Source organism: Lagenorhynchus albirostris, chromosome 3 (assembly GCF_949774975.1).
Source record: "Lagenorhynchus albirostris chromosome 3, mLagAlb1.1, whole genome shotgun sequence".
NCBI classification, from domain to species: Eukaryota; Metazoa; Chordata; class Mammalia; order Artiodactyla; family Delphinidae; genus Lagenorhynchus; species Lagenorhynchus albirostris.
This window is the reverse complement of record NC_083097.1, coordinates 55,360,626-55,375,939: the sequence shown is the minus strand read 5'-3', so window position 1 is coordinate 55,375,939 and position 15,314 is coordinate 55,360,626. Positions and strand designations below refer to the sequence as shown.

Below are 15,314 nucleotides of genomic sequence, written 5' to 3'. Positions count from 1 at the left end.
CGGAGCGGCTGGGCCCGTGAGCCATGGCTGCTGAGCCTGCGCGTCAGGCTCCGCAGTGGGAGGGGCCGCAGCAGTGAGAGGCCCGCGTACTGAAAAAAAAAAAAAAAAAACCACAAACAAACAAAATGCCCCCCCCCCACACACACAAAGCAGCATTGCTCTAATGCTATGAACAGTGTGTAAACTGTAGAGGTTTGTAACATTAGGTCCACACTGCACTGTGAGAGAGAAACTCTTCAGTATTCTGTAGACCAGCTAATCCCAGCCTCACTCATCCCACGCCTGGTCAGTCAGAACTGGTCAGATATCTCTTGATTTCTAACGATTTATGGATATCCAAGAAAACCACAGTAGAGCTCAACTGTAATTCAGATGACTTTACATACGTGTCAGAAATCATTTAAGGACTTCCCCGGTGGCGCAGTGGTTAAGAATCTGCTTGCCAATGCAGGAGACACGGGTTTGAGCCCTGGTCCAGGAAAATCCCACATGCCATGGAACAACTAAGCCTGTGTGTCACAACTACTGGGTCTGCGCTCTAGAGCCTGTGAGCCACAATTACTGAGCCTGTGTGCCACAACTACTGAAGCCTGTGTGCCTAGAGCCCATGCTCCGCAACAAGAGAAGCCACTGCAATGAGAAGCCCGTGCACCGCTAAACCCCTGCTCGCCGCAAGTGGAGAAAGCCCAAGCACAGCAATGAAGACCCAACACAGCCAAAAAAGAAAAAAAAAAAGGGCTTCCCTGGTGGTGCAGTGGTTGGGAGTCTGCCTGCCGGTGCAGGCGACACGGGTTCGTGCCCCGGTCCGGGAAGATCCCACATGCCGTGGAGCGGCTGGGCCCGTGAGCCATGGCCGCTGAGCCTGCGCGTCCAGAGCCTGTGCTCCGCAACGGGAGAGGCCACAACAGTGAGAGGCCCGCGTACCGCAAAATAAAAAATAAAAACCACTGTTAAATTCAGCATTTAATAATGCTGAATTTGAGACATTATCATTCATAAATTGATCTCCTGAGATGTCATAGAAACACAAATCTCTAAGCAAGTTAGTTTAATTTTGTACTTCCTGCTGGCTTCCTCTCTCTCATACTCTACTAATCTTTCATCTGTGTTTTTCTTTTTCACCAGATTTGTAAGCCCCTGGAAAATGGAGATAATGCCATTGTTGTATCCATATCACTGGCCCACAGCCTGTGACATGTTTGTTCAATGAATGAATGAATGATGACAGCAATGTATTAATTATGATCGCTTGGATAGGCTGCCATTCATCCACTTAATAAATTCCATATTTCAGCATGAACAAAACATTTTCAAGTAATATTTGTATGTTACAACATAGAGAATAAAGTTAAAAAGAACCTCATCAAACGTATTTTCAAAACGAATGCACTTAACCAAAAAGAACTTATACAAATCAGCAACCCAATAAAAAACCTGGACAGGATATGAACAGACAGTTAATAGGAAGAAAATGCAAACATATATATATGAAAAATGCTCAACCTCACTCCTGATAAGAGACATGCGAATTATAACTACATTAGTACCGTTTTTCACCTATCAGGTTGATAGATGCTAACAAATTTCCTGACACTGTGTTGGTCAGGGTGTGAAGAAGCCTGTAGTGTTGTTGGGGGTGGGAATTGGTAGAATTTCTATTGGGCAATCTAGCAGTCAAAACAAAAATGTACACCGCTTTTCATCCAGAAATTCACTTCTCAGAATTTACATTTCAGGTGTACTTGTACTGGGTTGGTGAAACAGTTCGTTTGTGTTTTTCTGTATCATCTTACGGAAAAACCCAAACAAACTTTTTGGCCAACCCAATACATATACAGAAGGAAGTATTTATTCATATGTATAAGGTTATTCACTGTGGCACTGTTTTTAATAGTGAGAGATTGGAAACATGTTAACATATGATAAATTATGGTACGTCCATAAAATGCAACACTTACGTAGTTGTAAACCAAAATGCAGAAATTTTCTATGTACTACCTTAGAAATATATTAAGTGAAAAAAATAAGGGACATAACAGCATGTATGGTATGCTACCATTTGTGTAAAAGAGGAAGGAAAGCAAATATATATATGTGTGTGTATATATATATGTACATATCTCTCACACAGGATACTGGTAACACTGGTTGCCTCCACAGGAGAACTGGGAAGCCATGGTACAGGATGAAAGAAGACTCTGTGTGAGAGACCTTTTTGAATTTTGATCCAAGGGAATATACTCCGTTTTCAGAGAAACAAACAAACCCAAAGGCTGGATTCTTAACTTCTTGCTTAGAAATAATGCCCAATATCTTAAAAAAGAACTTTTCAATGAGGTAAAATTATGATTATTAAAATACATTAAATTATTACATATGTAAATAATTATAACCACAGCATCTTAGTTAATCTTCTCAAGCAATCTTGTGAGGTAGAAATTATTATTATTCCAATTTTACGGATGAAGGAACCAAGGCCTGGGAAGGTTAAGTACCTTGTCTACTGTCACGCAGTTAAGTAAATTGTGGAATAGGGATTTCTTTCCCGACACAACAAAATTTGGCAGCTGAAAGCAAGGTGAGAAGAATAGGAAATAATGGGGAAGAACTTTAAAGAGACTTAAGAAAATTTGGGAGAATCACCTTTATTAAAAAATAAATAAATAGGGCTTCCCTGGTGGCGCAGTGGTTGAGAGTCCGCCTGCCGATGCAGGGGACACGGTTTCGTGCCCCGGTCCGGGAAGATCCCACATGCCGCGGAGCGGCTGGGCCCCGTGAGCCGTGGCCGCTGAGCTTGCGCGTCCGGAGCCTGTGCTCCGCAACAGGAGAGGCCACAACAGTGAGGCCCACGTACCACAAAAAATAAAATAAATAAATAAATAAATAAATTAGGGACTTCCCTGGTGGCGCAGTGGTTAAGAATCTGCCTGCCAATTCAGGGGACACGGGTTTGAACCCTGGTCTGGGAAGATCCCACATGCTGCGGAGCAACTAAGCCCATGCACCACAACTACTGAGCCTGTGCTCTAGACCCACGTGCCACAACTACTGAAGCCCGCGTGCCTAGAGCCTGTGCTTTGCAACAAGAGAAGCCACCGCAATGAGAAGCCCGTGCACCACAATGAAGAGTAGACCCGGCTCGCCGCAACTAGAGAAGCCCATGTGCAGCAACGAAGACCCAACGCAGCCAAAAATAAATAAATAAATAAATAATAAAAATTTTTTAAAAAATTAAATTTAAATATGTAAGGAGAACCAACTAGGTTCACTGTAGAAGCTTCATTTAACACAATTAAAAGATGCTTCAAATAGCCTTGTCTGATTTGGTCCTCTTAGTATTAGAAAAAAGCTGAGGAACTTCCCTGGCGGTGCAGTGATTAAGAATCCACCTACCAATGCAGGGGACATGGGTTCGATCCCTGGGCTGGGAGGATCCCACATGCTGCGGAGCAACTAAGCCTGTGCGCCACAACTACTGAGCCTGCGCTCTAGAGCCCACGAGCCAGAACTACTGAGCCCGCGCACCACAACTATTGAAGCCAGCGTGCCTAGAGCCCGTGCTGCACAACAAGAGAAGCCACCGCAATGAGAAGCCTGCATACCGCCATGAAGAGTAGCCCCCACTCACCGCAACTAGAGAAAGCCCACGCAAGCAACGAAGACCCAACACAGCCAAAATGTAAATAAATAAAATTTTAAAAAGAATAAAAAAAAAAAGAAAAGAAAGCTGAAAGTCATATTATGAACTTAATGCAACAGATACACTTTTACAGACAGATGGTCTACTCTATAGATAAACAGGTAAGAGAGAAAATTATTTAACAAATCTAGAGATAAAATATAACGTGAGCTTTACTCTTACCATTTTCCTTTTCGATGGCAATGACTGCTCATTTATCTGGAACAAAAAGAGTTAAAATGACTTTTCAGAGGTGTGTGAAGCTACTTTGCAAATATTTTTGTCCATTTGCATCTATAGCCCAATCTCAACTTTACAGATGTTGATTCTCTACCGTACACATGATCCTCCTACTGTTTTGGCCACGTTTTCATGGGCCAGTGGAGAACCAGAGGAGGAGGGATAACTGTGATTCCCTGTCAATCAGGAGCAGAAAGCAGAGTTGGAAATATGGAGATAGTGGTGACTCTTATGTGAGCTGTTCTGAATTACCTAGATTTTATTTATTCTTGGTTCCTATTACCTTGCACAATTAAAGAGTTTGGGATGGTTAAATTATAAAATTAATAGAAAAAAGCTATATGCCATTGTGTATTTTAACATTTAGGAAGTTACAGCAACACACAAACAGGAATCATAGGTGACTCAAGTTTAATTAACCATTATGTGAAGTCTTATAAAAACAAATTTTTGTTGAGAAAAGGAAAAGAAATAAAAGTACTGTTTATAACAGTCATATTCATGTAGAATTTGAAATGATATTAAGAACTCCATTGTTATTAAACTTACATAAAATTATAAGGAAGTGTGTGCTTCACTATCTGGATTTCACACTGATTAGAATTTAAAGTTCCTTACTTTGTATACACAGATGTAAATTAAAAAAATAGGTGGTGCAATGGTTAAGAATCCGCCTGCCAATGCAGGGGACACAGCTTTGAGCCCTGGTCCGGGAAGATCCCACATGCCGTGGAGCAACTAAGCCCATGCACCACAACTACTGAGCCTGCGCTCTAGAGCCCATGAGCCACAACTACTGAGCCCACACGCCACAACAAGAGAAGCCACCGCAATGAGAAGCCCACGCACGTACCGCAACGAAGGGTAGCCCCCGCTCAACTCAACTAGAGAAAGCCTGCACGCAGCAACGAAGACCCAATGCAGCCAAAAATAAATTAATTAAATAAATAAATTTTTAAAAAATGCTTACAGTGCTGAGACAAATTTTTAGAAACAACTTGAATCTATGTCAAATTCTAGTAAGATAAATATATTTTATGACACTAGAGTATGGGGTTCTGTACAAAACACATAAGGTTCCTATTATAAAGTTAGTCAAGTTTTTTGCTGTTATGAATATGATTAAAAAAATACATAGGTCAGTGAGTAAATACGTACGTTATTGAGTATATAAGGAAGGATTTTATTTTTAGCTATAGTTTTGCCCAATATACACCATCTGCCATTGTACCTAGGAAGTCTTTGGAAAAGTGGGGAAAAAAATGCACGGTATAGTTGACTTAAAATTAAGAAAATATTTAAGGTAATACTGACATTTTCAGAGGCACAGGAAATTCTACTACACACTCCTCCTCCTTAGAAGAAAGCAAAACATCAACTTATTTCAGGGAATAATGATGTTAGCAGAACATACTCTAACATTTTTGCTACCATTCCAAAAAAAATATTTTTAATAGGGCTTTTATATAATCTTATGCAGGTATTATCATCATTTCTTCTTTGCAGAAATTCAGTAGTTGTTTTCCCCTTAAGTATCAGACAGACAACACTGCAACCAACAAACTATATATTGTATTACACATCTGGGGTCTACTTGCAACATTCTACAAATGACACACCAGAGTGGGTTATCCTGGTCAGAGCATGTCAGATGCTGAGTGGGGCCTTTTGAACTTCAGACCCTTAAAAACAACAACAGCTTTGTTTTGAGAACTATACATATTTAAGGAGTAACAGAAAGAAAGAACAAAGATCACGAAATCTCTTACCTCCTGTTGCTCCATGAATTCCCTACGTCTTCTAGCCGCCTCGTGCCTCCATAACTTTAGGCAAACCAAAGCTCCAATGAGATAAACAATCATGGTGACAAAGAGGAAGATCATTGCTGCTATCTGTCCTCCTTCCACCCGGCACAACGCTGCATTCACTGGCGTGTTAAATAATGGATAGTAGCAGAGTCCACCTCGGTTGGTATCATTCACATAGACTATGGCTGCGGCCATGTACAAGATAAACAAGGAGATGTTAATTCCAAATTCAGTTAGGGGCCACCAATTTGAGTCCAAAAGAATGGTCCGATAATACATGGACATGCCAAGCACCAGAATAATGATGGTGGTGACCCAAGCCAATCCAGCAACCACAAGCACAAAAGCGGTTTTGGGGCCACTATAGTAATAGCCCCCATACATGCTGCCCAGGCCACCAACGCCTCCCATGCCATAGGGCTGTGAATATCCGAACAGGTTATACCACTCGCTGTCCTTGTGAATGTACGCCGTGACACAAGCGAAGACACCAGCCCCCAGAAGCAGCTCCACCACGCCCAGAATCCGCAGCAGGCCTGCCCAGGACTTCATGTAGGAATACCTCAGGTGATACTCCTCCACCTTCTCGCTGTAGGTTCGGGCTGTGTGTGTGCGTCGGCTTAGGGATCCGTAGGGATCGTGGGGAAACATTGCCTCGGCCTCTTTCCGGGAACGAAAGCTGCCTTCTGACCCGCCCTGAGGATCTTCGCAGGAGTTGGGGGGTGAATAGTGGTTTGGTCTTGCAGGAGAGGCTGGAGGTGAACACTCCACTCCATCGGAGATGTATCTGATGTCTGACACCCGCTTATCCCACTCTGGGTCCTTTTTCTTCCCTCTGAAGAAGTTCTTCCAGGACTCAGGGACAAAGCGCCTTACAGGCTTGAGATCTGGTGCTACGGCCGGTTCCTCTGTGTCACCTGAGTAGAATTCTGGGCCGAATGGTGGCTGTAATGGGAGAGGGGGTGGTGGCAACGGATCAGCGCTCACAGCCAGCTCACTGTCGTGAAGAGTCTGGAAGGTTCTTACGGTGCCATCTTGATAGTCTGAGTCCCTTGGGACCTCATCGTAGTGCCTGTCCCGATTCCTGGATCTTCCGTCATTTGACAACATTTGTGATGTTCACACCTGGGGCCGAGATTAAAGTTATCACTTATGCTTAGTTATTTATCCTTTCAATGATGCTGATTTTATTCACTTAGTAGCAAATGATCACATTCAGGAAACCAACATGATCATATCTAATTATTATGATATATAAAAATGACAACATAAATTATGTACACTTTAAACATGGGTAACAATTATGTTAGCCAGGGATCTACTAATCATTCTATGAGATTTTAAGGGCTTTTAAAATCAAACTTTTAAACCTTCGCTCTTGATTAAAACATAAGTTGAATTTACCTATGAGCCCTATAACAACAAAATGCAAAAAACCAAAAATGAGACTAAATTTTAACAATACAGGACGCTAACACACTCCAAGGAAGAGTCCTGTCCTCAAATATCTAAATCAACATATTTAAGGGTCGACATACCAAAATGTGATGGGTCAGCAAATACTCTTCACTTTCATTAACTCAAGTCTGCTTTGGAATGGCCCAGGAGAAGCAGTCTGATAAACACAGGGAGTGGAGAGTCCCTTTCTTTTCTAACTCGGGAAGTCATGTTACGGGAGTTGCTTCTTCCACTCTAATAGTATAACACTTGATACTAGATATAAAAAAATTGAAATCTCAGAAAAAAAAAATCACCAAAGGCTAAGTAAGATTCCCTGACAGTACAGCACAGAGCCACAGCAATGGCCATGGACATCACTCTTTCCAGACCAATTATTTAAAGGTGACTTGCTGTTGCCATGGAAAGACTCAAAAAGTATCTTACAGGGTATTCAATCCACCTGAAAAATAAAGCATAGAAAAAGCACTTTTTATCAAACCTGTTGATCTCCTTCATGAAATCAATAACCTGGACATGTATGTAAAAAGGAAACTATTTGCTAATATAACTACTATGTTTAAGGCACAATGATTTTCTCCCTCAAACTGCTCATGAGTATTTACTGAAGACTCACTGGACACATGGCATTGTACTTGGCACTATAAAGGTCTCAAAATTAAAGCTGGTAATCCCACCTTTACGGTGTTGAACAATTTAGAAATTCCTAAGGCCTTGTTTTGTTTTACTTTGTAAAATGGAGATATATCACTCAACAAGTATTTACCGAGTGCCTGCCATGCACCAGGCTTGCTGAAGATGTATCAGTGAACAAAGCCAATGGAAATCCTTGCCTTCATGGAGCTTAAATTCCAGTGGGGGAGCGGGGGTGACAAATGATAGATAAAGCAAGTGAAATATATCAGATGCCAAGGAACAAAGTTAAGAAAGAGGATAAGAAGTACAGTATGGACAGGGTGTTATAATTTTAAACAGAGTGACGAGGGAAGTCTTCAGAGAGAACATGACATCTGAATATAGAAATGAAGGAAATGAGGGAGGAAGCCAGGCAGGTATAAGGGGTAAGTGTTCCACACAGATGGAACAGCTTGTGTAAAAGCCTTAAAGTGGGAGTGCCTGGCATGTTCGAGAACTGTTAAGGAATGGAGGCAGCAGCAGGGTGAGTGAGAGGGTGAGTAGTAGAATTGAGGCCATCTGAAACATTAGGGCTTAAAAATCATTAGAGGGACTTACCTGGTGGTGCAGTGGTTAAGAATCCACCTGCCAATGCAGGGGACACGGGTTTGAGCCCTGGTCCGGGAAGATACCACATGCGCGGAGCAACTAAGCCCCTGCGCCACAACTACTGAGCCTGTGCTCTAGAGCCCTTGAGCCACAACTCCTGAGCCTACGTGCCACAACTACTGAAGCCCACACACCTAGAGCCCGTGGTCTGCAACAAGGGAAGACACCACAATAAGAAGCCTGCGCACTGCAATGAAGAGTAGCTTCTGCTCGCCACAACTAGAGAAAGCCCGCGTGCAGCAATGAAGACCCAATGCAGCCAAAGATAAACAAATAAATAAAATAAATTTTAAAAATAAATAAAAATCATTAGAAAGATTTAGGCTTCTACTGGGAGTGAGAAGCCACTGGAAAATTTTCAATAAAGGTCTGACATGATATGACGTATTTTAACCAGATCACTCTGGGTGCTCTGTTAAGAGTACCTTCCAGGAGAAAAGGGTGAAAAGAGGGAGACTGGCTAGGAGGCCACTGAAATACAGTTGACGCTTGACCAACACAGGGGTTAGGGGCACCAACTCTCTTCGCAGTCAAAAACCCAAGTGTAACTTTATAGTTGGTAATATGTAGCTGTGGTCCCGAATCCACGGATTCAATCAATTGCAGACCACACAGCACCGCAGTACATATTTATTGGAAAAAAAACCCCAAAACGCATATAAGCGGACCCCTGCAGTTCAAACCTGTGTTGTCCAACTGTAATCCAATGGACCATGGTGGTAGCAACGAAGATAGCAAGAAGAGGTTACACTCTATGTTCAGGGAATTAAACATTTTTATTTTAGAAATTTCCAAACACAGTAAAAAGTGGAAAGAACAGTATTATGAGCCCTTATGTGCCCATCAACCACTTTCAATTATCAATTTATGACCAATCTTGTTTCGTCTATACCCTCTACGGTATTCCTTTTGTCAATAGATTACTTTAAAGCAAATCCCAGACACCAGATCATTTCATCTGCAACATTTCTCCAACCCTCCAGCTTAGTCCTGGGAGAAGCAGCCTGAAGAGAGTCTGAGATACCTGTTAGAAGTCCAGGTAAAGATATCAAGTAGGCAGTCTACCCACAGAAGTGTATATACTACCACAGACTAAATACAATCACCTGGGGGTGGAGATGGAGAAGAGGTCTAAATTCTAGGGTCTTCTAATGGGCCACTCCAATTTTAGAGAATTAACTGTGAGTCCCAGCATGGTGCCCAATGCAAAGCAGGAGAAAAAAATTTAGTACAGAAAAAAATTTCTATAATGATAGCAATTAAAAGTTACTTTTTTGTCTTTCATCGCTTTATCTGTTGTCTAAAAACATTTAAATTCTAGGAATGCATAGTACTACTATAATTCTTGAAATATGTTTTCCTAAAAATAGTAGAGGCAAAAGCACAACAAATAACTTTAGCAAGTTTTACATATCCTTCAATATCTTTGATATACAGGCATTTAAAGGACACCGGTTGCTTAATTAAACTCACTGGCAAAAGTATGCTTCACTATAATGGATTTAATTCATGCTCACCTGTGAAATGTGACTTATTTGAATTAGATCACCTTATCAGTGTTTATATAAAAAGCCAAAATTACAAATTTGAAGAATTGTGGAATAGCAAATTATGTGATTTTGGAAGGGAATAATGGTCAGTTGTATTTTACCACAGTTCAATGTCTGGATACCCCTAGCATCTCTCAGGGTGTCACTGAGAGTCCACTTAGAATCAGCACGCTGAGGCAGAGCTGGTCTTTGTTTTGTTCCAGCCCCCGGGGCCCGACTCCATTCTGTTGACACACAAATCTCCGAAAGTCAAAGCTGTGGGAGGAGAAATGGTTCTCCCCAGCGAAGTGTTACAGGAATCCAGTTGGTCACCTTTACACCAACAGAATCACCACTAAGCTGGCTTTAAAGTTTTGCTGGCCCCGAGAAAGGGGCCGATTTCAGACGTTTCTGGGTTTCCAGGGGGATGGGAAATCCCCTGCGCTCTGAACTGAACCCTCGAGCGAGTGCCCGGGAATACAGAGCATCCTCGTCCGGGGTCCCTCCCCAGGCCGCGGCTCGGCGCTACGTCCCCGACCCACCAACTTCACTCAGTACTCAGCTCTGCCCACCCAGGTGCGCGTCTCCACGTCAGAGGGAAAATACACTCTTCGTCTCCCGAAATTGTCCCCAAAGTGGCCGGAACTAAATCGGGCCGGACGTGCCCAGCTCGGGATAACCCCGCGCCCGGAAGGACCGGGTCTTCGCGGCCGGGGGTGGGCGCGTCTCGCGCGGCACCTGTGTCCGCCGAATGAAACCCGGCCGGCCGAGGGGCCCTCCAGCCTCCCAGGCGCCCCGCTCTCCCCGGGGCCCCGCACCCCTTACCGCGTCGGCCTCCGGCCTCGGGCGCAGGTAGTGGCCGGCAGCGCAGCGAGCGCGCCGTTCCTAGGGGCCGAGGGACGCCGAGGGCTACCCCAGACGCCGCGCGCCTGCCCGGGGTCCGCCGGCCCCTCCCCGCCCACGCCCCGGTCACGTGGGCCCCAACCCAGGCGCCCAGCTCACCTGCGCAGCCGCCAGGAAGTGCGCGCCCGCCGCCCGCGGCTCTGAAACTGGGATTGGGCGCCGGGGGCGGGGCCGGGCCGAACTGAACTTCGCCCCGCCTGGCTTTGTCAGGCCCGGACTGTCGCCTGGGGCTCGGGCGGGTCGGTGCCCTCACCCCCACCGCACCTCAAGGCAACAGCTAGGAGAGCTCTGGAAAGGTTGTTAAAGGTGAGAGCAAACCCTCCGGAAAGTTTTCTTCGCAAGGTTGCAATCCCCCTCCTTTCTATTTTTGAAAAAGTTTGGCACTGGATGAAGGAGACTTGCGTACTATGACCAGTGACACATGGCAGACCGTGAGTGTTAAGAATCATTGAAGGACAGGAGAAACAAAACAGAACAAATTCAACATTTTAATTTTGATATAAATTATGTAAATAGTTTCCAGAAAGTATCTAAAATATTCCACTGTACAACATATAAAAATGGTATCGGAAGAAGCTAGAGACCAGAGAGAAATTGTGAATAAGGCACAAAGTTTATTTACACTCTTAATTGCATCCTAAACTGTTTTATAATTCTTATTTACAACCCACAGAGTTTCTGTATTCTGAATTATTCCTTCACATTTTCTGATATTTGGCATAATGTTCAAACACATTTCATACACACTGACCTCTCCCAACACCACTCACAAGGCTAAATAAATACTAGAGAAAAAGATTAAGAGATTATTTGAAGGTTTGATCTTCTATTTACTTCAACATGACAAAAATCAGTTCTCTGTGCTGAAATACTACAAGAGTGAAGAATTAACAAACTAATTCACCTGAAAAGTCTATTATCTCTGTTCAAGTACCACTGAATAAAACGAATATGAATCTGTCAAGTAACAATCTCATGGGCAGGCTGCTTTCTATGTCTCATCACTGTCATAGTCTTCTATTATCATGTCTTCCTCTTCCATGTCTCTCTGGGCTGAAAAGGGCTGAGGCTGGCTGGCAGGCAGTTCACTCCCACTATCCTGACTCAAAGGAAGAGACCAGGTTTCAGGTTCAGCTGTCTGAGTGCGTTCACCCAGCGCTTCCTCTGCAGGTTGCCCTCCACCAAGCTGGGCTTCATCTCCACTGTCCAGGTCTGTCATTCCATGCTCCCTGTCAGTCAGGGCTTCCATTTTCAATCTGCCAGATGCATAACACAGGCATTAATAATAATCAAAGGAGGGGATTCCTTTAAATTACACCATGAGTGTGGTGATTATGAAGCCCTCTCCTGTAGTCTCTCATTTACCTTCCTTGTGCTGTTTAGCCAGGTGGACCGGTTTATTTAACAATATAAACAAAACTAAAAAGTAAATGACAAACTGAATAAATCATTACAACTTATAACACAACCAAGTTAATTAATATCTTTAGTAAAGATTTCTTACAAAAAGAAAGAATTAAATGGAATAGGAAAACAGACATAAAACATGTACAGATAGCTTACAGAAGAATGGTTACTAAATAAATTGCTCAACCTAATTTGTAATTTTAAAATGGAAATTAATATTGTCATCTTTCAAACTGGTAAAGACCTTTTAAAATAATAAAACCCAGTGGTGGTACGAGGAGAAAAGAACATGCTGAAACACTGTTAAGTGGGCATAAGATTGGCAAAATATTCTTGGAAGCAATCTGGCAATATAGAGCAAAGGTGTATATCCATTGATCCAGCAATTTTATTTCTAGGAATTCATCCTACATAAATAGTATTTGATATGCATGATGATTTAGCTTCAAGGAAGGCTGTGACAACAAAAGCTGGAAACAAGCTAAATGTACAAAACCAAGGTGTAGGAGGACTTCCCTTGTGGTCCAGTGGTTAAGAATCAGCCTTCCAATACAGGGGATGCGGGTTTGAACCCTGGTCGGGGAACTAAGATCCCACATGCCACGGGGCAACTAAGCCTGTGCGCCACAACTAGAGAGAAGCCTAGCCACAACTAGAGAGAAGCCCTCGCGCTGTAACGAAAGATCCTATGTGCCACAACTAAGACCCAACGCAGCCAAAAATAATAAATAAAACAAAACAAGGTGTAGGTTCAATTATAGGAAATTATGCAGCTATTAAATAGCAATATTAAATGTTAAGTTTAAGTATTAATATTCAATATTATCAATATAAATCAAACATAATGTTAAAATGGTCACTAATGTTAAAATGGTCACTATAAATGAAAGACAACAGTACTAGTCATTGTAATAAGTAGCACTGACAAATCCTGCCTCCCAATTCAGATCAAGTAGCTGAACCAGTAATAAAACACTGACTCCCATTCTTTTAATTACATCTTAGGAGGAAAAAGACAATAGAAGACAATGGTCTTCCCTTGATTTTGATGTCATAATCTTGTGGGGAAAGGAGCCAGTGAAAACAGCTGGTCCTTCTTTGATTCAGAGGGAAGTGAGGAGAAAAGGGAAGTTTATAAAAGGTTTGAGCCCTGATCACATCCCAGTGGGATGATGCTGTAAGATCCATCCATCACTGTATTTCTGTAAAAGGAAAGATGGGCTCCCAATAGCTAAGTCATTATAAGGAAGAAACCATTAACACTACAAAGGCCTTTACTGAATCTATGAAGGCAGAGGGAAAAAAAGCCCAGATAAGCTAGTTTTCCATTTGGGACCAGGAATAGGAGAACTAGTAGAAGGGGTAATAGATGCCATTGCTATCATTTACTTTTATCCTTGCAACCAGGAAGCAAGCACTTTTTAGCCTTTTTTAGAATACCTGAATGCATAATTTAACCTTACAAATAAGCCAAGTAGAAATGAACTACAAGCACTGTGTTAATCACTGATATTAGGCCAGAAGCCATTTTGCAATGGAATGAACAGTATAGATGTAGATTTATCTCTATATATATTTTTTTACTTGTCTGAATTTTCTGTGATAAAGAAATAAAAAAGACAGTGCTCTTTTGAGGTAGTTCCTGATTATTGCAGTCTCCAAATATAGGCTAAGAACACCTCTTGGCATGAAAGCTGAAAAGGGGTTTTCAGCTATGCAAAATTTGTTGAACTCAAGGATTTTAAAGATTTCTCTGCCTCTGTGATTCAATGATTCTATTTAGCCTAATAGTCCATTCTGAGATGGTGAAAATAGCTGTTACATGTAATATATATAATAGATGGGTCTACAATGCAATCATATGGTCTCTGATCACTAGTACAACATGTATTTCTTGGCCTTTACAGATAACATTTATTGACTGTATAATGAATAAATACATAAGGTATTTGCTGGTTATTTCAGTAACAGCTCTTTGAAAATTAAAATGATCAGTTACCTTCCAAAGTGTCGCTTCAGAGGAAGTCTTCCAATATCCTGGATAAAAGAAATCTGAGCTAAAAGAGATTTTTAAAAAGCTTTAAATAGACATTTCTCCAAAGAAGAATGGCCAAAAAGCACATGAAAAGATGCTTAAAGTCACAAATTGTTAGGAAAATGCAAACCAAAACCATGAGATACTATTTCACACCCCTTAGGATGGGTATTATCAAAACACCCCATAAAACAACAAGGTTTGACAAGGACGTGGAGAAAGCTGTAGAAATACAAAATGGTGTAGCTGCTGTGGAAAATGGTAAGGTAGTTCCTCAAAAAACTGAAAACAGAATTACTATATAATCAATTCCACTTCTGGGTATACACCCAAAAGAATTGAAAGCAAGATCTCGAAGAAACATCTGTATATCCATACTTATAACAACATTATTCATAACAGTCAAAACGTGGAAGCATATATATATATATATGTATAGCTGATTCACTTTGTTATACAGCAGAAACTAACACACCATTGTAAAGCAATTATACTCCAATAATGGTGTTAAAAAAAAAAAGTGGAAGAAACTTGTGTCCAAAAACAGATGAATGGATAAACAAAATGTGGTAAATATATACAATGTAATATTATCCAGCCTTAAAAAGGAAGGAAGTTCTGACACATGCTATAACATGGATAAACCCTGATGACATGCTAAATGAAATAAGCCAGTCACAAAAAGACAAATATTGTATGGTTGCACTTAAGTGGGTACCTACGGTGGTCAAATTCATAGATAGAAAGTAGGTAGTGTTGGACTTCCCTGGTGGCACAGTGGTTAAGAATCCATCTGCCAATGCAGAGGACACAGGTTCGAGCCCTGGTCTGGGAAGATCCCACATGCCACGGAGCAACTAAGCCTGTGTGCCACAACTACTGAGCCTGTGCTCTAGAGCCCGTGAGCCACAACTACTGAGCCCATGTGCCACAACTACTGAAGTCCATGTGCCTAGAGCCTGTGCTCCACA

The 15,314-nt window shown here is 42.1% G+C and overlaps 2 protein-coding genes across 10 annotated transcripts in view; both read right to left on the bottom strand.

Annotated features, from left to right (window-relative positions):
• MARVELD2 (MARVEL domain containing 2) overlaps nucleotides 1-10,947 on the bottom strand; it is a 28,375-nt gene extending 17,428 nt beyond the window's left edge. For 2 of the 4 annotated variants that reach the window (XM_060146112.1, XM_060146109.1), the window contains exons 1-3: nucleotides 10,824-10,947; nucleotides 5,689-6,852; nucleotides 3,863-3,898 (exon numbers count right to left, since the gene is read on the bottom strand). In XM_060146112.1, coding sequence (XP_060002095.1) covers nucleotides 3,863-3,898; nucleotides 5,689-6,837 — 1,185 coding nt within the window. In that variant the 5' untranslated portion in view covers nucleotides 6,838-6,852; nucleotides 10,824-10,947. Of the gene's footprint in view, nucleotides 1-3,862; nucleotides 3,899-5,688; nucleotides 6,853-8,418; nucleotides 8,510-10,823 lie in introns of those variants that run through there. The other 2 variants (XM_060146110.1, XM_060146111.1) reach the window with 2 other exon arrangements.
• Nucleotides 10,948-11,495: 548 nt separating this feature from the next.
• RAD17 (RAD17 checkpoint clamp loader component) overlaps nucleotides 11,496-15,314 on the bottom strand; it is a 31,631-nt gene continuing 27,812 nt past the window's right edge. For 3 of the 6 annotated variants that reach the window (XM_060143061.1, XM_060143062.1, XM_060143063.1), the window contains 2 exons: nucleotides 14,308-14,365; nucleotides 11,496-12,157 (listed from right to left, as the gene is read on the bottom strand). In XM_060143061.1, the coding sequence (XP_059999044.1) occupies nucleotides 11,893-12,157; nucleotides 14,308-14,365 (323 nt within the window). In that variant the 3' untranslated portion in view covers nucleotides 11,496-11,892. The remainder of the gene's footprint in view (nucleotides 12,158-14,307; nucleotides 14,366-15,314) is intronic. The other 3 variants (XM_060143065.1, XM_060143066.1, XM_060143067.1) reach the window with 3 other exon arrangements.